The sequence below is a fragment of the Labrus bergylta genome, chromosome 5 (assembly GCF_963930695.1).
Source record: "Labrus bergylta chromosome 5, fLabBer1.1, whole genome shotgun sequence".
Lineage (NCBI taxonomy): Eukaryota > Metazoa > Chordata > Actinopteri > Labriformes > Labridae > Labrus > Labrus bergylta.
In genome coordinates, this window is record NC_089199.1 from 31,212,301 (window position 1) to 31,235,829 (window position 23,529).

Genomic DNA, 23,529 nt, shown 5'->3' on the forward strand with positions numbered 1-23,529 from the left:
ATTATACGTTGTTTAACTTTCTGTGGAAAAACAAAATACATTATGTTAAAAAGAACGTGACAATAAACACGAGTCAATGTGGGGGCTTGAACTTTTTAGACTTCACAGCTCTTAACATTCAAAGTGAACAGGCTGAGACATTTTAAATAACCCAACTTCTCTATGGAATATGATTCCTAATTATGTGGATTTCCTTGTTGTTGGTATGTTTGATGAAGAAATTAGCCGTTGAGTCTGACTTGCTTTCAAAGAGTATAATTTTATTTAGAGTCACTGGTCACGTCTGACCAGGAGGATCAAGAAGCTAAATAATGATCTCCCCGAACATACAGAGACAATCGCCTATATGCATCTAAACGTCTGCTTTTCATCATGGGTCAAAAAAAACATCATGTAACACATCCATATTTGGCAATACTACAATCCTACACAACACCTCAATGTAAACATTCAACTTGAGGGGACTCCTAAATCTCCTTCAGATACAAATCTCTCCAGATGTACACGTTATAAACTTAAAGGAGCAGTATATTATCTCTGTCCTAGTTACGTCAGAAACTTCACTAATTATGTTTTTTCTAAAGTTGGTGGCCTGGAATTTTATTACTGTGCAACTATAATATCAGTAAAATCCTGATCAAACTATCCAACTTCCATAAACAGATACTCTTGACTTGGTCTCTCATCTTGAAACATAACTTCTCTCCACACAGATATTACATCTGGAACAATAAGGACATTCTCTACAAAAATGAATCCCTGTTTTTTGAAAACTGGTTGAAAATAACATCACACTTGTAGATCAGTTATTGGACTCAGATGGTAGACTCTATGGTTACACAGACAGACTTCTGCACATGCTCACTGCGGAGGACATGGCACACCTTTTTAAAACGTTTTGTGTCTTTATTTGATTCAGTCCACCACTGGTTTCTAAATGTCAGTGTCAGTTTTCACGGCTTTATGATTTCCCTTATCTCCACAGAATAACAAAGGGGTCTGTTTCTGTGGAGGAGCAGCTGTCCAGCTGTGCTTTGTATCAGTGTGTCCCAAGAGATCCAGTTTCTACCAGATGTGGACACTGGTTCTGTAGACAGTGTCTCACCTCATACTGGGACCAGTCTACTTCATCAGGAGAGTCCTCCTGTCCCCAGTCTGGAAAGCGATCTAAAATAAGAGGAGGACTGCAGAGATCCAGTAAGTCCAGCACTGTAATAAGTAAGACTGAAGTCATTGTGTCTAAAAACAAGACAGAGCAGTTAGTATTTTCATTGATATATAGTTAAATGAAACATTTACATTTTATCTGATTCTTGCTGTCAGTTTATATTCAGTATATTTTATTTCTCTTGTAGCAGCACACATTTATTACAGGGATGTTTTTGTGTCATGCAGTTTGCTTAATGTGTAATAATGACAATTGTTTATTTGATCATTTTATAAATCCAGTCTCAGGATATGTTTCTTCTCTTTCAGCAGATAGAGGTCTGCAGGAGGTTACAGATGAACTTAAGATCAGTCTGAGGAAAAGATGTGAACATGTGACTGAAGGAAGTGATGAAACAGGAAGTAGAACCCTCCTCAACAGGATCTACACTGAGCTCTACATCACAGAGGGACAGAGTGAAGAGGTGAACACCCAACATGAGGTGAGACAGCTTGAGACAGACTCTAAAAAGAAGACCCTCCATGAGACTCCAATCAAGTGTCAGGACATCTTTAAAGCCTTACCCGACCAACAGAACCAAAAGACAGAAGCTCAACCCGACCAACAGAACCAAAAGACAGAAGCTCAACCCGACCAACAGAAACCCATCAGAGTGGTTCTGACAAACGGCGTCGCTGGTGTTGGAAAAACCTTCTCAGTGCAGAAGTTCACTCTGGACTGGGCAGACGGCTCAGAGAACCAAGATGTCAGTCTGGTGATCCTGCTTTCATTCAGGGAGCTGAACTTGATCAGAGATAAGGAGTACAGTCTTCTTGAGCTGCTCCGTGTTTTCCATCCAACATTACAGAAGGTCACAGCAGAGACGCTCGCTGTCTGTAAACTGTTGTTCATCTTTGACGGCCTGGATGAAAGCAGACCGTCGTTGGACTTCAAAAACAGAGAGGTTGTGTCTGATGTCACAAAGAAATCACCATTAAACACACTGTTGACAAACCTCATCAAGGGGAATCTGCTCCCCTCAGCTCTCATCTGGATAACTTCTCGACCTGCAGCAGCCAATCAGATTCCTCCTGCATGTGTTGACAGGCTAACAGAAGTACGAGGCTTCACTGACGCCCAGAAAGAGGAGTACTTCAGGAGGAGGTTCAGTGATGATGAAGATCTGTCCAGCAGAATCATCTCACACATCAAGACATCCAGGAGCCTCCACATCATGTGTCTGATCCCGGTCTTCTGCTGGATCACTGCCACAGTTCTGGAGCACATGATGAGCACAGAGCAGAGAGGAGAGCTGCCCAAGACCCTGACTGACATGTACTCACACTTCCTGCTGGTTCAGACAAAGAGGAAGAAGAACAAGTATGATGAGGGACGTGCGACAAGTCCACATGAGCTGATGGAGGCTGACAGGGAAGTTCTTCTGAAGCTGGGGAGGCTGGCGTTTGAACATCTGGAGAAAGGAAACATCATGTTCTATAAAGAAGACCTGGAGCGTTGTGGTCTGGATGTCACAGAGGCCTCGGTGTACTCAGGAGTTTGTACAGAGATCTTCAAAACAGAGTGTGTGATCTTCCAGAAAACAGTCTACTGCTTTGTTCATCTGAGCGTTCAGGAGTTCCTGGCTGCAGTCTACAGGTTCCACTGTTTGACAAACAGGAAGAGAGGTGTAGTGAAGGCTTTCCTGAAAAACATCATTTTTCAAACTCCTGAAAGTGATGACTCATCCCTGGATGTCTTCCTGAGGAGTGCCATGGAGAAATCCCTGAAAAGTAAAAATGGTCACCTGGACCTGTTTGTTCGCTTCCTTCATGGCCTCTCTCTGGAGTCCAACCAGAGACTCTTAGGAGTCCTGCTGGGTCGGAGAGACAACAGTCCAGAAATGATCCAGAGAGTCATCAAAAACCTGAAGAAGATGAACAGTAAAGATATCTCTCCTGACAGAAGCATCAACATCTTCCACTGTCTGACAGAGATGAACGACCTCTCAGTCCATCAGGAGATCCAAGAGTTCCTGAAGTCAGAGAACAGATCAGTGGAGAAACTCTCTGTGATCCACTGCTCTGCTCTGGCCTACATGCTGCAGATGTCAGAGGAGGTTCTGGATGAGCTGCACCTGAGGAAGTACAAGACATCAGACCAGGGACGACTGAGACTGATTCCAGCTGTGAGGAACTGCAGGAAGGCAAAGTAAGTCCAGATGTGATTAAATATGAGTAAAGATAAGTTTAGTTCTTCAAATATATACTATACAATATCTAGGTTTTTGAAAACAGTGTTTATCTGAAATATTAACAAACTCTTCAGTCACTTGTATTTTGTTACAAGTTTTCTTATCATCCTATTAGTGTCAGTAATAACAACAGTGATTATTGTTACAATAAATATTATTATCATTACAACTAGGGCTGTCGCGGTAACCACAAAAATGAATAACCACGGTAACAACAAGATAAGATTCATAACAAGTGTCATCTGAAGACGCTTTACAGGTCAAAGACTTTACTCTTGTTTAATATCATAAAAGAGCAGGTAAAAAGACCTTACTTATTTCAATATTACAAAGACCTAAAGATCCATCATGAGCACTTTAGCAAAGCAGCAACATTTACAGCTCATGTAAATTACCGGCTCATGATGAAACAGCCCTCGTGCCAAGACTGGACCTGGCTTGAAAAAAGGAAAGGGGGAGATGGGATCAGATGCAGGAAGAGGGATAGGGAACGGGGGGGGGGGACCTCATAGACCTCAGGAGTTCCCAGGAAATGATGCGAGAGATGTGAGAAATGAGAGAGAGAGAGAGAGGGAGAGAGAGAGAGAGAGAGAGAGAGAGAGAGAGAGAGAGAGAGAGAGAGAGAGAGAGGTATCAGTTCTCCTGGTAGTCTAAGTCTATAGCAGCAGAACTAGGATCTGGTCTACACCAGCGTCAGCCCTAACTATAAGATTTATCAAAAAGGATAAACACACACACACACACACACACACACACACACACACACACACACACACACACACACACACAGCTGAAACAGTTATAATCATGACAGTTGGTTTTAAAACCTGTACAGTGTGATATTACCTCACACCACGCTATTGAGCCACCTTGGATCACCGCGGCAGCCCTAATTACAACCCCATTAACCAAAGACTGGGATAATGTTGAATGCTGATTTAAAGGTTAACTCCTGCACACGGTCTATTAAGTAAATCAAGAATATTTCTCTTTGTCTTGATTTAAACCGCTCGGACATTTTTGTTTTCCTCCTTCATGGACTCGAGCCAACGTCACGAGATTAAAGTCTGACGAGTTGTGTTAGCGTGCGTGGAAAGGGACATTTGATTAGTTTTTCTGTCCTCACTTTATGCTGATGTAAAGGGTTAAAAAAAACCTGTATATAATTCATTAAAATGTGTATCGTCTAAAGCTAAAAACAAAGGTTATCAAAAAGTTAAAAATGGATGACAAGATTTGAAAACTGTGTTAAAAGTCATTGGGACAGTCAGAACAAATGTATTGAGTTAAAAATAGACCCCAACATATCTTTTTATGTTTATGTGTCTAAAATATCTGTTTAGAGCCGAATTCCAGTGCACTGAACTTGTTACTATTGCAATCCTCAATCATGTCACTAGAGGGCGCATAGCGCTTGTGAGGAGCATAATACCCCAAAGAGAGGCAAGTTGAACACAGCTAAACTGTGTTGCTTCTTTGTATTTACATCCAGAAACTTCTTCTCTGGCACCACTAGGCCAGGTCGGGGGAGCAACACTGACAGTAGAAGAACTTAAAGTAACACCATTAACCAGATAACTGTTTAGTAAAAGTGACATGATTACTGAAGTTACCAACAGTAATACCTTACATCACGTTACAGACAGAAGGTGGCCGGGTGGAGAAAAAAGTAAACCGGACAAAATAATACATTTTCTTTTTGTTTTACACACATTTGTTCCAGTACATTTAATTGTGTTAGTAAGGTATTATGTTCCGTAGAAAATTAAAAGAATTATGCTCACCTTTATTTTTTTTAAAGGAAGTCGTGTCAGCAGACTGGGGACTCAATTTATGTTGTTTGTTGTCACAACCCCCCCCCCCCGTCTCTTAAGTGCCCCTTTATTACAAATTTACAAACTCAAAATAAGAATTCATCTGAGAACAATTCATTTGCTATAAGCTTAAAAAACAAGATTTCTTTCTCTAGTTAGCTTTGACAAAGTTGAGCATGTAACGGGGGGTTAGGGGTTAATAAAAGTAACGTAACAGAGTGATTTGTGTAATGTATCATTAGAGCGCTAGAAGCGCTGTTGTGAAGTGCGACTTTGCACTGTGATCCTCCTCAGCCACCGTACCTGATAGAGTGCATTGTTGTTACGTGCAGTGTGTGAGTTCAGAATAAAGCTACACAGTGACAAGTTAACACAGCCTGATTCTTAAGCCACAGTTCTTTACAATTTGTGACAACAAACAACATAAATTGAGTCCCCGGTCTGCTGTTTGCTCTGCTCTGACTCTATGAGCAGATTGCAGCTAAATGAGTTAGCCTACATGGCTACAATGAAAACTCGTTCCAGCCTCAAAATAGTAAAGTTAAAGATCTAAAATAAACTTTTTTCTCTGTTAAAAAGCGAGACAAAGAGCATGTCAGTATTTTCTTTAAATGTTGAAACATTTCCTGTCATTAATAGCCTATTACTTGAATACTATAAGCCTTGATTTGATATTATGTATGATGTAATGATGTATACTCAGGGTCTGAAATGAACAACCGCCAAACGCCTAGATTTTCTTTTTGGCGAGTACATTTCAGAGGGCTATCTGCCACAGGGCGGGTAAATGTTTTACCCATCATTCATGTATAACTATGCTATACTTTATTTACACTCACACTCACACTCACACACACACACACACACACACGTTTACAAGTGATGGAAATGTTTGTTTACAAAAGTGAGTTCAGATCAGCTGAACCTCTGATGTGACTGAACACAATTTGTCAAAATATTAAGACATTCCTTTAAATAACATATTATGTACCATTAATGTCATGACAGGTTTTTTTACTGTGGACTGTCAGAGACTCACTGTGAAGTCGTGGCCTCAGCTCTGAAGTGCAACCCCTCCCATCTGAGAGAGCTGGACCTGAGCGGAAACAAGCTGCAGGATTCAGGAGTGAAGCTGCTGTGTTCTGGACTGCAGAGTCCAAACTGTAGACTGGAGACTCTGAGGTAAGACAACAGGTTTCATTTCTCTGTTCAGATTCATATGATGTGAAACTAAACTGTAGACTTCAGGCTGATAATCAAATGATCCACACTGAGCATCTTAATGCTGAAGTCCATTTTCTTCTTCTGTGGTTTTATCCACAGAGTGGTAGCAATTTAAAGCCTTACATTTTAAACCTAAATATATCAAAAAAATAACTTGTTGTATATTTCACTCTTTACCACCTGAACAGCTGATTTTTAGATAAATTATGAATAATTAAACAAAGAAAAACAATCATTCCAATTTCAACCATCAGACGTAAAAATAAAGTCAAACACTTGTTTTGTCTGAGATGTTTGTGACACTGTGAGATTCTGAAACTGTCAAAGGAAAGTTTAAATTGAAGACTCTTTGATTGAATGTCTTCTCTATAACTAGAATAAATATTACTTAGTTGACTTTTCGTTGCAGACGATCGTCTTTTTTGGGGGGGTTAGGGTTAGGGCTAACTCTTATCTTAGGGCAGGGATGTCAAACATACGGCCCGACAGCAGGTTTCATCTGGCCCGTGAGACGTTTTGGGAAGAAGGAGGAAATGTATTGAAAAATATATTTTTATTTTTTATAAATACATTTTTTGTAATACTTATTTTCCCTGAATTGTATTAAAACCTATAATGAGCAACGTAAAGGTTAATATCATGATACGAAAATTAATCAAACGGGGCACTTGGAACTATTTTCGCAGCAGGGAGTATCATGAAAAAGACGAGTGGCCGAGCTCCTGCATTACGCTGGTAATACATCACATCAGAAAACAGGCTGAACACCTGAGAGAGGTGACACAGAATGCAGGTTTTCAAGAGAGATCGAAGGAGCGATATTTCTTTAGTTTTATTTGCTCACAAGTTGCCAGAATTTTATCAAAGCTACGTGACTTAACGACAGGAGGCGCTGCACTGCAGTGCATCATGACGGTCTTCAGTTCCTCACACTTCTTACCAGTTTCTCCTGTCTTGACTGATGGAAAACAAAAGTTTTACTAATGATAACAAAGCTTCCTATGGAGTGAGCCACAAAGAGCAGCTCGTGCAAATAAAAAACAATCCTCTCTGTCCTGCGTAACGGCCCAGACCGTCTCCTCACATCCAGTGTAGTTTGTGGACACCGGCGTTGAGCCTGATGATAGACTTATTTTACCTCTGGTTATTGTAAAAACAGTAAATTAAAATGAATATTACCTGATTTTATTTACAGATGGTTCATTTTTAGGTCACCCAGAGGTGAACTTGTTGATCACCTAAAAGTTTCAGTGTGACATCACTTCTAAATGCAGTAGCCTGCTGTTGTGCCTTTATCACCAGCTTTAATCAGACTGTAAAAATATAACTATTACTGAACATTTCATTCTTATCTGAAAACAATATCACACACAGGCTGTCCGATCATACAGAGGTCTGCTGGTTTAACTGTGGAGCAGCGCTAAAATGCTTCCTTGAAATTGTGCACGGAGATGGCACAGATTCACGGTGCATAAAAAGTCAGTGACAGAGTTAGATCACGATATTGCGGACACGTAGAAGAACAGACTGCCAGACTCATATCAAAAGTGGTTTAACTGAGTTTACTTAGTTAAAGAAGTTGAACTCCACACGGAGCTGATCAGACTGCAGTGATCAACGCTGAAGGAGAAATTCAAGTCTGTTGGTTTGGAAACATTTGATGCCTGACAGTGAAATACCTGAAGATGACTGTTTACATCAAAGACACTCTGTGTGTTTGTGACAACATATTCATGTGAGCAGGTTTAATCTGTGATGAACCTTAACGAGTGACAACTGTGCTGTGGCCTGACACACACACATCTAAAGTCTCTCTCTCTCTCTCACACTCTCTCTCTCCTTTTTTTGTCTTTTTTTTTAATCATACATTAGCCTATATATCCATGTGTTGAGTTATAGTGATGTCTGCAAAATTAGTCCGGCCCACTTGAGGTCTCATTTGAACAAATCCGGTCCCTGACCCAATAGGACTTTGACACCCCTGTCTTATGGTTTATTTTAATATTAGGTTTGTATTTATATCAAATGTGTTTTTCCCTCTAAATTAATTTTGCTTTTGCAACAAACTACTTTAATCTGTTCAATTTATCCACAGACGCGCACAAACACCAGGAGTACGCCTCACGTTTTGAAAAGTTCCTCTTGATATTCTGTTATTTATAGGAGTTCAGAATCAGCAGCAAGCAGCTGTATATTAACATTTTTAAAATGAAGCCATGAGAAGCTTCAGTTTTGATTGGTGTAAGATGCATTTACAAGAAAAGTGTGAGGACAGAGGACCTTCTCTCTCTTTCTCTGAAGCTGCACGGAGCCATGAGCGCTCTCTCTCTCTCTTTCTCTCTCTCTCCTCCTCCTCCTCTCTCTCTCTCTCTCCTCCTCCTCCTCCTCTCTCTCTCTCTCTGGCAGCAATGTTTTGAATGAATGAAAAAATAAGTAAGTAGGAAAAATACTCGGGCGTCCATAAATGTACCTGGGCGGCGCGCCCAAGTATCGTCTATGTGGGAAACACTGGAGGATTTTGGATTAGAAATTATTACTCGGAGCTACTGTTGTTAACACGACCCGATTCGTACTATCCACGAGGGGGCAGTATTGTTTTAATTTGAGAAGACCAAAAAGTCTCTGTCAGTTTTACAACTCCTTGAGGTCTCCCAGATCTCAGCATGAGGTATCTGTGGGTGTGTTGATTGCCACTTCAGAGACGACATTTGCAGTCTAATGTAAACTCAGAGCCATGAGAAGTGTCCTGGTCTTTGGTCAAATGTTTACCTAAAGGATGTTGTAAAGCTTTTAAGCTGTAGTTCACAGTTGTTTGATCCAGCGGGTCACTGAGAGGGGGGGGGAGTTATTTACAGAAAGAGAGAGGAGAGCAGATAAGGGGGTGTGGTCTGAAATAATCATATTATGTATATTGCTGTCAATCACATTCTCCACCATAGATTGTGATAAAATAGATAATCAATCCGAGAGTATGAGTTATGAGCATTAGAATAAAATGTGTATTCACGGGCTGTAGGATTTACAACACGCCATATGTCAGTCATTGCCAAAATGTCCTTTAGCCTAATTCATGAAGTGCTGCTGATAACGCACCATCAGATGGAAGTGGGCGGCCAGGCCTATCCACAACCGGATCAATGACTCGGTTATTGAGATGGAATCACATTCAACTTGGAAAGAAATTCAGCTTCACCTTTATTAGGAGCGTAGGCATTCTCTAGAGTGCACTTCACATTGAGTAAGAAACCTGATATGATGATATACTGTATCTGCCATCTTTATCAGCTATTTCTTGAGATAACCTAAAAGTGTACGCTTTGCTGTTTAAATACTGACAGCTCTAGAGGCTCCATTACCTGCTGATGAAAAGACTTAGCCGACCCATCTCTGTCTTAATTTAACAGATATATATTTTATTATGAAGTACACACACACACACACACAGAGACGGAGACACACACACACACACACACACAGAGACACACACTCACACACACACACAGAGACACACACACACACATTCACTTCCACACACTCACATTCACTTCTACACACACACACACACACACACACACACACACACACACACACACACACACACACACACACACGCACACACTCCCAGGTGTGTAAAGCTCAGTAGAGTATTGGTTGTGTAATCTTGACTGAGGTCAGTAACATGTTGGTGTCTTTATTGACATGAACAGCTGTATGAATGTTTGGATGATGTCTGTAGAAAGCTGACATTTGAATGATCCACAATAACAGAATGACAAAGTCTCTCTACTTATTTTAGGGACACACTCACTTATTGGACCTAGTTATGTTGTTATGTTATCATCTGATTGATCATTCTCTTTATTCACATCTTTTATTCTTTATTCAGTTTGAGGAGCTGCAGTTTGTCAGAGATCAGCTGTTCTTCTCTGGCCTCAGCTCTGAAGTCCAACCCCTCCCATCTGAGAGAGCTGTACCTGAATGACAACAAGCTGCAGAATTCAGGAGTGAAGCTGCTGTGTGAGGGACTGCAGAGTCCAAACTGTAGACTGGAGACTCTGAGGTCAGTTCTCTTCTTCTCTGTTTGTGTTTTACATCTCATGTGTTTGATTATCAGCTGAAACATTTTCATGTTCACATGTTTCTGACGTCCATGAAGTTTTAGATTGAATGCTGTTCATGTTTATTTTCTTGTTTGAATCTGCATCATAAAAAAATCTGATTTTTACTGAAATAGTTTAAATGGAGTTCTTTAAGTTTATAAAGTTTCTGATTTTTATTAAATGTTCAAAACTGAAGACACACACACACACACACACACACACACACACACACACACACACACACACACACATGATCCACAATAACAGAATGACAAAGTCTCTCTACTTATTTTAGGGACACACTCACTTATTGGACCTAGTTATGTTGTTATGTTATCATCTGATTGATCATTCTCTTTATTCACATCTTTTATTCTTTATTCAGATTGAGTTACTGCAGTTTGTCAGAGATCAGCTGTTCTTCTCTGGCCTCAGCTCTGAAGTCCAACCCCTCCCATCTGAGAGAGCTGGACCTGAGAGACAACAAGCTGCAGGATTCAGGAGTGAAGCTGCTGTGTGACCTTCAGGAGAATCCAGACTACAGACTGGAGACTCTGAGGTGAGTACAGGGTTGGGTTTAGTCCATCCTGGTCTCTACAGGGTTTCACTAAACACAGTTCAGGATTCGTACAGTCATTAAAAACCTTGAAATGTTTGGAATTTGAAAATACAATATTTCCAGTCAAAAAGCAGATGCATGGAGTGCTGCATGGGTGTTGTAAATTATTTTGGTAATTAGTTCCTCTGGTGCTCTTCCGTGCGGGGATCCAACTTAGAAGTTTTTGAAGAAGTCTGAGGCACTCAGAGGGTTCAGCATAAAAAGCCTTTAATTCATCAGGGCTACAGATTCATAAAAACATGTTTCAGCCATACAGGCCTTCATCAGGGCAGGTACAAAATGGCAGCCAAGCTACTTCCTTTAACAGTTTCCAGCCAGTCACATGATCAGTAGTAGTCACATGGTTTAGTAAAAAGGTTACACATTTAAACAAAGAACGTTAATCATCAAAATGTAAACATCATACCAAGGCAGATGAGAAGTTAGAAGTGACTAAATATACAAACAAATTACTACAAAAGTGCTGAAAAATACACCTAGAACAGTGGTTCTCAATCTATGGTACCACCGGTGGTACGCGGGCTCTCTGTGGTGGTATGCAAAGAAATCTCCACAATATAAAAAACAAACCCGTTCAGCATAAAATGACAATTTATTTTTGTCGTACTCTTATCTTATCTGTCTTGTATCTATTGGGTTGTATTTATATCAAATGTGTTTTCCCCTCTAAATTAATCTAGTTTTTGCAACAAACAACTTTAATCTGCTCAATTTATGTTCGCGCACAGACATAAACAACAACAGGAGTACGCCCCGCGTTTTGAAAAGTTCCACTCGATATTCTGTTATAGTTCAGTCCTGAATCAACAGCAAGCAGCTGTAGGTCTACATTAACAGATATTCTGTTATAATTCAGTCCTGAATCAACAGCAAGCAGCTGTAGGTCTACATTAACAGATATTCTGTTCTTTATTGGAGTTCAGCACACAATCGGCAGCAAGCAGCTGTACATTAACATTTTTAAAACGGAGCCAGGAGAAGCTTCAGTTTTGATGCATGTACGGACAGCGGACCTTATCGCTCCCCCTCCCTCTATCTCTCTCTCTGGAGCTCTGAAGCTGATGTGATTCTGCTCTCTTTTGATGTCTTAACACTCCGTAGGAGTCGAGAGGGATTTTTTTTAAAAAGGCAGTTTTGCTATGTTGAACGCAGAGACTTAGGCTATAATAAAGCGGCGCTGTTTGCACGGAGCCTGCAGATCGGCGCCTGCACTCTCACGAGCTCTCTCTCTCTCTCCCCCGCTCTCTCTCTCTCTCTCCCCCGCTCTCTCTCTCTCTCCCCCGCTCTCTCTCTCTCTCCCCCGCTCTCTCTCGCTCTCTCAGGCACGCAGCAATTTTATGAATTAATGAAAAATTAATTGAGAACAGGTTGGAAATATACTTGGGCCCAGGTATCGTGTTAGTGTGGGAAACACTGGAGACTAAATATTTCCAAACAGGTTGTTAGTATAAAGTTGTCATTTTTATTGTTCTGCACTTTTGTGTGTGCCAGTTCTAGCACTAGCCCTTATTAGGCCTACAGTGTGGCTGCCAGCAGTCAATAATAAATAATATTCTTTTTATGAATTAATTTGCCTCTTGCATGAAATGTGTGTAGAAATAGGCCTACAGTGTTTTTTAACGTCTACCATAATGGTGGTTCTTGGAGAGCCAAATATTTTCGGAGGTGGTACGCAGTCTAAAAAGTTTGAGAACCACTGACCTAGAAGAAAGGAGAAAAGTCCAGGGGGCTCATCTATCAACAGTGTGTGAGCACGGATCTGTGCGTAATGAGGAAGAACATTCCCACACAAAGAGTGGAATTTATCAACTTGTTCTTTTACTTAGAAATGTGTGTAAATATAATAGAATAGAATAGAATTACTTTATTGATCCCAAACTGGGAAATTGTGGCATTATATATGAGTAAAAAACACAATGTTAGCAAATCTAAACACAATATAATATTAAATACAAAGTAAATAAGTACTAAAAATATCAAAACTAAGACTGTGAATATATACAACCAGGATTTAACTAAGCATTACTAGTCTTAAATAGGAAGATTAGATATGGAAGATTGAATGTAAATGTGCAAAAACAGAGTTGTAAATGGACAGTATTGACACAAGTTAAAGTGCATGAGTGCTCACCCGGAGGCTGCATTTATAGTTGCAGGTGATTTTAAACTTAAAGACAGTGCTCCCTAAATTTCACCAGCATGTTTCCTGCAATACAAGAGGAAACAAAACTTTGGACCATGTTTACACAAACATCGCAGGGGCCTACACCACGACCCCCCTCCCCCACCTGGGACAGTCAGACCACCTTTCTTTGTTCCTCATCCCCAAGTACTCCCCATTCATCCAACGTGTGAAGCCATCAGTGACAACGATTAAAGTGTGGCCAGCGGGGACAGACTCTGTACTTCAGGACAAGTTCCATCACACAGACTGGAGTATGTTTGCTTCTCAGGCTACCTTGGGCTCTCACACAGACATTGACACCTACACTTCTTCTGTGCTGGATTATATCAATACCACCATCGACAGTGTTACAACATGGAAGCAGATCACCACGTACCCAAATCAGAAGCCATGGATGAACAAGGAGGTGCGTCTCCTGCTGAAGGCCCGCAACACCGCCTTCAGATCAGATGATGCAATGGCCTACAGCGTATCCAGGGCAAACCTGAGGAGGGGCATCATCAAGGCCAAGCACTGCTACAAGCTGAAGGTAGAGGAACACTTCTCCAACTCCGACCCCAGACGCATGTGGCAGGGCATCCAGGCCATCAGTGACTATAAACCCAGAAACTCCACCCCGATAACCACAGATGTCTCCTTCCTGAACGAGCTAAATCACTTTTATGCTCGTTTCGATAGAGACAACAGAGAGACACAGACCACGACCAGACCTCCTGCAGACAACTAGCCCCTCTCACTCACCTCCACAGACGTCCACGCTGCACTGAGCCGGATCAACGCTCGAAAGGCTGCTGGTCCAGACGGCACCCACGGGCGCGTGCTTAGGGCATGTGCGGAGCAGCTCACTGGGGTTTTTACGGACATCTTCAACCTGTCCCTCGCCCAAGCAGCTGTGCCAGCATGCTTCAAAGCCACCTCCATTGTCCCAGTGCCGAAACACTCCAGCCCGACAGGCCTGAACGACTACCGCCCTGTGGCACTCACACCCATCATAATGAAGTGCTTTGAGCGACTGGTCCTAGCACACCTGAAAAACTGCCTCCCACCCACACTGGACCCATTCCAGTTTGCCTACCGCAGCAATAGGAGTACAGAGGATGCAGTCTCCACTGCGCTGCACTCTGTGCTCACTCATCTGGACAATAACAACACATACGCACGAATGCTGTTTGTTGATTTTAGCTCAGCATTCAACTCTGTCATCCCCTCCAAGTTGAACACTAAACTCGGAGACCTGGGCTTCAGCTCCTCCCTCCGTTACTGGATAATGGATTTTCTGACCAACAGACCCCAGTATGTTAGGTCAGGACACACCTGCTCCACCACCATCACACTCAACACAGGCGTACCACAGGGCTGTGTGCTGAGCCCATTCCTCTACTCCCTCTTCACCCACGACTGCAGACCTGTACATGGATCCAACACCATCATCAAGTTTGTGGACGATACAGCGGTGATTGGCCTCATCAGCAACAACGATGACACAGCCTACAGGGAGGAGGTACAGCATCTGGCCGCCTGGTGTGCTGACAACAACCTGCTCCTCAACACCAGCAAGACGAAGGAGATCATCGTGGACTTCAGGAGAGAAAGAGGAAGCACGCACAACCCCATTCACATCAACGGGATGGCTGTTGAACGTGTCTCCAGCTTCAAGTTCCTGGGGACTCACATCACAGAGGACCTCTCCTGGTCCACTAACACCTCCAGTCTGGTCAAGAAGGCTCATCAACGCCTCTTTTTCCTGAGGACACTGAAGAGACACCACCTGTCTTCAGCTGTACTGATGAACTTCTACCGCTGTGTGATCGAGAGCATCCTGACCAGCAGTGTCTCAGTCTGGTACGGAAACTGCTCTGTCGCAGACCGTAAGGCGCTACAGCGGGTGGTAAAAACCGCCCAGCGCATCACAAGGTGTCCACTTCCTGCCATTGAGGATGTCCAAAGAACACGCTGTCTGCGGCGAGCTCATGGCATCCTTAAAGACTCCTCCCACCCTGCCCACAGACTGTTTACCCTCCTGCCCTCCGGCAGGCGCTTCAGAAGCCTCCGGACCAGAACCAGCAGACTGAGGAACAGCTTTTTCCCCAGAGCTGTTTCTCTACTGAACTCTACCCCCCGAACTCTGAACTCTGTCTCTCTCTCTCTCTCCCTCTCTCTCTCCGCACCCTGCTGACCCCCCTTTCCCCTCCATATCACCTCACACCCCGAACTCTGAACTCTGTCTCTCTCTCTCTCTCTCTCTCTCCCTCTCTCTCTCTGCACCCTGCTGACCCCCCTTTCCCCTCCATATCACCTCACACCCACCACTCCTCCTGGTCACACACACACATCTCTCATCCATCTGTATTATTGTATTATAGTATGTTCATATTCTTTAAATTATCTGTAAACTTGTATAACATGCTCACTGCATCTTAATCTGTATATTATTAGTATAGCATGCTCACTGCACCTTAATCTGTATATTATTAGTATAGCATGCTCACTGCATCTTAATCTGTATATTATTAGTATAGCATGCTCACTGCATCTTATTCTGTATATTATTAGTATAGCATGCTCACTGCACCTTAATCTGTATATTATTAGTATAGCATGCTCACTGCATCTTAATCTGTATATTATAATCCTAAGAACACACTTATTTTGTAGCATTACTTATTTATAGCATTTATTTATATTTATTGCATCCCATTAACCCAGCCATCCAGATTTACCTAATAATTCACTTTTTTTGTCTACATCTGTAAATTTTGCAATTACTGTACATAGCACAGACTCTTGCACTCAATTACTGTACATAGCACAGACTTTTGCACTTTCTGCTTATTTGCACTTCTGCTGAGATGCCAAACCTCATTTCGTTACTCTATACTTGTATACAATGAAGTTGAATCTCATCTCATCTCATCTCATCTCATCTCATGAGTGTAGACATATTATAAGCAGAAACTATACAATATAACGGCGAGTAGTTTGTAAACACGCAGACACGCCGACACAAACACTTGAAGGAATCTTGGTGTTCATGTGTTACTTTTAATGACAGCTGTCCTTTTCTATCAGAAAGGTATCCTTAAATGACTTCCCCCACCAGCTCAGGTGTTCTACCTTAATATATATTCTGCCAGCGGTTCAATAGATAGTACGAACATCATTGGTGACAATGGATCTCCTCGTCTGGTACCTTTAGAGATCTTAAAAATACATTTACATTACTCCATTAACTCTAACTCTGGCATTAGGCTGCTTGTTCATAGCTTTCAACCAGCGTATAAAGTTGGTGTGAAGTCCAAATTTACTTCAGGTTTCAAACAGGTTCTTTGTTAATCTTCATGTCAAACACTTTTTTAATTCCAGCTCATCACAGACCGACTCTTTACAAACTGACAGATGTTTACAGACACTTAAATGTCTGCTGTGTCTGTTTAGCGTCTTTTCAATGTCCGTCTTTTCTCCCTTATTAAACTCTGCTAATGTTGAGAAGTTTCACTGAAGTCTGATTCAGTCAGTTAATGATATTTGATAAGGGGGCGTGTCTGTCTGTAAAAAGACTTCCTGGAAGGCTGGTCTCAAGTTTCCTCGATCCTCTGTGCTGAAAATAAGAGACCTGAGACGTCCATCAACATGGCGGCACAGAACGACTTCCGGTTCAAGCGACGAAAAATAAGAGACATGAGGAGTAGCCATTCAGATTGAGAGCAGTTAGACATTCTTCATCAAACAGATTAGAGCAAAGTTAATGTTTGTTATTTTTCTGTTATTTGAAGTCAGAATAAATTCAGTTTAATGATCTCTGAAATATGACGTGAAGTTCTGTTAACTCTGCACCAAACAAAGAAATGTTCTTCAGAGGGACACTTTTTCATTTCCCTGTGAGGACACTTGAGATAAATCACTTGAACCTTTACATCAGTAAACGTTGAATCAGCACTTCCTCTTTCCCCTGAGTGTGTTTAGGTCTTAACATGACCTGTGCTCAGGTGTGTTGGTGGGGCGTTGCTGTCTCAGAGGGCAGAAAGCAGCTGCACCATGGACCAACAAAAACCTGCTCTAAAGTCATGGTGCAGTATTTCCATGCTATTTAAAGGCTCCATTAGTAAGATGGTGAGATGCACAGACACAGACAGGTTCACATTGTTCTTCCACAAGGCTCGTAACACACACAGGGACAGATTACACACAGCACACCTGTGAGACACTGCAGTTCATCCAGGTGGAAATAACTCTTTAAGGTGTGTTTAATGTCTGCTGTTATTTCTGTCCCAAAAGGCAGAGAAAATCAGAAACTGCTGCTGCTAGATTTAAACACAGTTTACATGAATCAACAGTAAACACATCACTCAACTGTCTCTGACATGATGATGATGCCTTCAAGGACTCTCAGTAAACACATCACTCAACTGTCTGTGACATGATGATGATGCCTTCAAGGACTCTCAGTAAACACATCACTCAACTGTCTCTGACATGATGATGATGCCTTCAAGGACTCTCAGTAAACACATCACTCAACTGTCTGTGACATGATGATGATGCCTTCAAGGACTCTCAGTAAACACATCACTCAACTGTCTGTGACATGATGATGATGCCTTCAAGGACTCTCAGTAAACACATCACTCAACTGTCTGTGACATGATGATGATGCCTTCAAGGACTCTCAGTAAACACATCACTCAACTGTCTCTGACATGATGATGATGCCTTCAAGGACTCTCAGTAAACACATCACTCAACTGTCTGTGACATGATGATGATGCCTTCAAGGACTCTCAGTAAACACATCACTCAACTGTCTGTGACATGATGATGATGCCTTCAAGGACTCTCAGTAAACACATCACTCAACTGTCTCTAACATGATGATGATGCCTTCAAGGACTCTCAGTAAACACATCACTCAACTGTCTCTGACATGATGATGATGCCTTCAAGGACTCTCAGTAAACACATCACTCAACTGTCTGTGACATGATGATGATGCCTTCAAGGACTCTCAGTAAACACATCACTCAACTGTCTGTGACATGATGATGCCTTAAAGGACTCTCAGTAAACACATCACTCAACTGTCTCTGACACGATGATGCCTTCAAGGACTCTCAGTAAACCCATCACTCAACTGTCTGTGACATGATGATGATGCCTTCAAGGACTCTCAGTAAACCCATCACTCAACTGTCTGTGACATGATGATGATGCCTTCAAGGACTCTCAGTAAACACATCACTCAACTGTCTCTGACACGATGATGATGCCTTCAAGGACTCTCAGTAAACACATCACTCAACGGTCTCTGACACGATGATGCCTTCAAGGACTCTCTGTCCCTTTAAGCTTCAAGTCACCAACACGTGACCACGAGAGCTGAAAGGTGGCGTGCTACTTTCCACGCCCACTTCACTTCTGAGCAGGACTGAAGTCCCTGCTGCTCTTCATACTGGATGTTCTGTATCACTGATAATCAGAATAATCATGACAACGATGATATTATATGATCATAATAATAATAATAACTTTATTTATATAGCAGCTTTTAAAAACACAGGTTTACAAAGTGCTTTGACAAACAGCAAAAACAAGAACAAACTAAAGCAAACAAAGAAGAACATAAACAACAACAAGAACAAACAAATGCAAAATACTAAAAATAATTAAATACAATTCAACAGAAAAGAACCCAAAGTGCACGATACCCAACAGACATATATAACCCGACCATCACAAGAACCATCACAAGAACCATCATAAGAACCATCACAAGAACCATCACAAGAACCATCACAAGAACCATCATAAGAACCATCACAAGAACCATCACAAGAACCATCACAAGAACCATCATAAGAACCATCATAAGAACCCAGGCAACACAAGAACCATCATAAGAACCCAGGCAACACAAGAACCATCACAAGAACCATCATAAGAACCCAGGCAACACAAGAACCATCATAAGAACCATCATAAGAACCATCATAAGAACCTAGGCAACACAAGAACCATCACAAGAACCATCATAAGAACCATCATAAGTACCATCATAAGAACCATCATAAGAACCCAGGCAACACAAGAACCATCATAAGAACCCAGGCAACACAAGAACCATCACAAGAACCATCATAAGAACCCAGGCAACACAAGAACCATCATAAGAACCATCATAAGAACCATCATAAGAACCTAGGCAACACAAGAACCCAACAACACGAGCTGAGACCAAGAGGAGCAAAGATTTAAAAAGATGTAAGAAACTAAAAGAGCTAAAAGCAAATGAAAAGATAATAGCAATAAGAAGGTAAGAGCAGAAAAAGAAATAGAAACAAGTGGTTAAAGGATAAATAAAAACTATAATATTAATAATAATAAAAAGTATATATAAATATAAAACATAAATAGACAAAGTAAGTAAGATCATTAAGTTAAAACACAAGAGGAGTTAAGATAAGAGCATAAATAAAAGACAGTAAGAAGTAAAAGAAGATAAAAATAGTAAAACCAGTAAGAAAAGACATTAAGAAGACGACATCACATAAAAACAAGTCTGTAAAAGTACGTTTTAAGAAGGGATTTAAAAGAATTGAGGGAGTCTGCGAGTCTTATCTCCTCAGGGAGGTCGTTCCAAAGTCGAGGGGCCCTGACTGAAAAGGCCCGGTCACCTTTAGTTTTAAGTCTCGACTTTGGAACGACCAGGAGGCCCCCACCTGAGGATCTAAGACTGCGGGCTGGCTCATATGGTGTCAGTAGCTCTGTTATATAGCTTGGAGCGAGCCCCGTCTGTGTTTATCATGAATAATATAAAGAATCATCATGAAGTCTCTCTCAGAGTCTAATCTCTCATTTATGTCTTTTTATATCAACAGGTGGAGGTGGTGAGTCTTTAAAGAGAGGATCCTGCTGATCACAGAGCTGGAAGCAGCAGCTGGTGTGTTGGTGAGTCTTTAACTGGGCTGTGTTACTGGGAGACTGACGGACCAATCACAGTGCAGATGACTCTCAGTGCTGCAGTCTGAGCTGCTCTGAGATCAGCTCCACTGTCACACACAGGACCATGACCTCGGACATTTTTCTATTCTCATGTTCTGAATTTAAACTGCTTCATGACTCAACGACCGAAGATGAACTCTTTGATTTGTATATAAATGTTTCTGTTGCAGCGCCACCCTGTGGACATGTGTAGTGGTGCAGGTTATTCATTGACTCATATTCACAGATAACAGTAGAAGTTGATTCCAGCTGTGCAAGTTAAAGTGTGAAGTTCTGCTTTTAACCACGAGTCGTTGGTCGTCTGATAATAAATCAGTCGTCTCTTTGTTGGATCAAAACAAAGAGGAGGCTTCACTGAGTTTTTAAAAGAACTACAAACAGGATGTCTGGATCCAGGTGCAGAGTCAGCACCTGAATATTTGATGTAATATGAGATGATATAAAAAGAGCTGAATAACATGCAGACTCAATCATTGATATTCATTCATCATGTCAGGGTAACAACGGACACGTTATCAAACTATCTTTATTTTTAACTTCTGATGTTTATTACACTTTGATGTTTGAACCTTCTGTTTTTATTATCTCAGGATTTTAAATAGAAATAAATTCAATCTGTGGAGGGTTTTATTTAAATAATAATTCATGTTTAGGTTCTGTTGCTGCTATCACTGCTTTCTGCCAGCAGGTGTCACTGTTTCCACAGTTTCCTCCCAGACTGATCGATCTGAAGAGATTATTTCTGTGTCAGGAAACACAAAGAAAGATAGATGATGCCAGCTCTTTTATTTGTTCTTATGTTTTTATATTTCATGTTCAAGTTTAATGTCTCTTTTTGTAATCACTGCCCCCTAGTGGACAGGAGTGTGGAGCGATCCAAAGGTAGAAAAAGAATCTTTGACTGGACTTCTGTAATGAAGTGAAGTGTGAAGGAAGTTGAGCTTTCTTTGAGTCTCTCTGTAGTTTGTAACTGAATACTTGGACTCTTCTTCACTTTAGAGGGAACATGTTCTCCACATTTCTTCAACACATTCTCTACGAGTTCCTCGTCTGATCTAATTAACCCTGTGTTTTAAGATGGGCTGGTGTTTCTGCTCTTGGTGTAAAGCCAGACACAGTGATCTTTCTGTCATGTTGTTCATGTGTGTTACTCTTGATAATTCACTCAAATAATGTCTCTATATTCTACAAGTGATTTACTTTTTAAATAACTGACACCATGTCAACACAAAGTTTCACTGCTTCCAATCCGCCTCTTATACGACAGCCATGTTGCATTAAATAACATCAACCACTTCTGTTTATTAAATATCACAGTCTGGATTTTATTAAGGCTGTACATTAATCTTCTTTGAAATTAAACTTCATTTGACTCAAACATGAAGTTGGTGTTATTTTCTGATGTTTATGTTTTTGTCCTCTTGACTCGTTTGTTTTCAGATGTTCATCAGGCTCCAGGTCCCATCGAGGAAAAGTTAATTCCTCATGATTTAATTCATGAAGCCGACCTGAAGTTTTGGATGACACAGTAAATATAGACTTTAGTTCAGTATATAATTCATATCATTATTTTAGTTTCATTGTGGAGAAAAAAAATCAGATTGGAGCATATTCCAGACAGACACAGCATGTCCCAGTTACCATAGTAACAGTCCCGGTTACCATAGTAACAGTCCCTGTAACCATAGTAACTCACTGTCCCTGTACCCTTAGTAAACCACTGTTCATGTTACCATGGTAACAGTCTGTCCCTGTGTAACTTTAGTAATTATAGAATTACCCTCGGTATCAATAAAGTATCTCTGTAACTCACTGTCCCTGTAGGCTAACCTTAATAACACACTTTCTGTCTATCTGTAACCATAGTAACTCACTGTACAATATAATCTAGTTTGTTGAATAAAGAGAAGTTTTTTACGTCTTGTTTCTGATAATAAAAACATGTTTTGAACAAAATAAATCCACAGAAAGCGGAACAAAAGGCTGCAGCACCTCCACCGTCGGTAGGATACTTTATAGTGTGACACACAGCGGAAGGAAACAGCGCGAGCACCAGATTTGAACGCAGCTACATTTCCTCTCAGACTTTCCTGTTGTCCTAGTTCATCTTTTTTTAAAGTTTAATAAAACCACAACAACGTGTTCAGCTGAGAGTCTGAGAGAGTTTATCAACCAGCGACTAACGGCTGCTGCGGAAGACATTTTTGTAGTTTTTAAAAGAACTATCGTGGAGTACGAGGAAGAGATCGATCGTCAGCGCAGACTGCTGGATATCGTTTGGAAACCTCACATCATCTTACACAGAGCAGGGGAGGAGTTAACTAAATGATTTGAAATGAATATACAGAGATGTTTGATTAGTTTTGTTCCCAGTGGTGTTACTAAAACAGCGGAGTGGTGGGAACATTTAAAAAAAACTGATTTCTAAGCCTAACCATTAAGTCGTGACATTAGCATATTTGTTATTTTCTCCTTTAATAAAACATAAACGCCATCAGTGACCTCAAATTATGACTGAACTATTTGAATCCCTCTAATGTATCTTCTTCATATTCTGTTGTTAATATTTTGAATGGTCTGCTGATGCAAAGTGGAGCCTGAAGAAGTGAGTATACTCTGAATTAGTCCCTAAATGTTTTAAGGGTCCCGTCCTAATCGGCCTCTGTTGTAATCAGTGACATGGAAAACTCCTGCAGATTTAGTTCAGCTAATAAATGAGCCTTTTGTTTTTACACACTGACACTCTTCTGCTGCTCGACTTAAAGGAGTAGAGATTGTTATGAAGTCAACATAAAGCTCAGAAGAGGAGCAGATCTGATCTTTTTAATGTTGACAGACTTCAGACTGAAACACCTACATGCCTTTACGTCTCCTCATTCCTGAGCAGTGTTAGAGGTGATGTGTTACATCTTTGGAGACTTTTATGTTATGTTAACATGTATGGACCGGACCCTGGAATTAGAAGTGCTCACTTTAGTAGGGGTCCAGATAATGGCACAACGTGCTGTAGTTTGGTACCATAGCTTTGGTACGTGTCCCTAAATATTTCACATATTAAGTCGCTCACCTCTTAAAATATTTGTACAATAATTGTAAGAGCAGCGGGCTACCTTTTGCTTCTAACTGTTATTTTTGCTTTGTGGTGAACAATGAGAGAAAAAGTGATGAAAAGTTCAAAAACACTCTTTGACAG

At 41.1% G+C, this 23,529-nt stretch overlaps 1 protein-coding gene across 1 annotated transcript; it reads left to right on the forward strand.

The window, feature by feature from the left end:
• Positions 1–932: 932 nt before the first annotated feature.
• LOC136179331 (NLR family CARD domain-containing protein 3-like) lies at positions 933–21,720 on the forward strand (the record flags this gene model as incomplete). Its single annotated transcript, XM_065955506.1, has 6 exons — positions 933–1,197; positions 1,477–3,355; positions 6,221–6,394; positions 10,323–10,496; positions 10,922–11,095; positions 20,213–21,720. Coding segments are annotated over 6 exons (2,679 nt in total), but the record flags the coding sequence as incomplete, so codon positions are not given.
• Between the last annotated feature and the right edge of the window lie 1,809 nt (positions 21,721–23,529).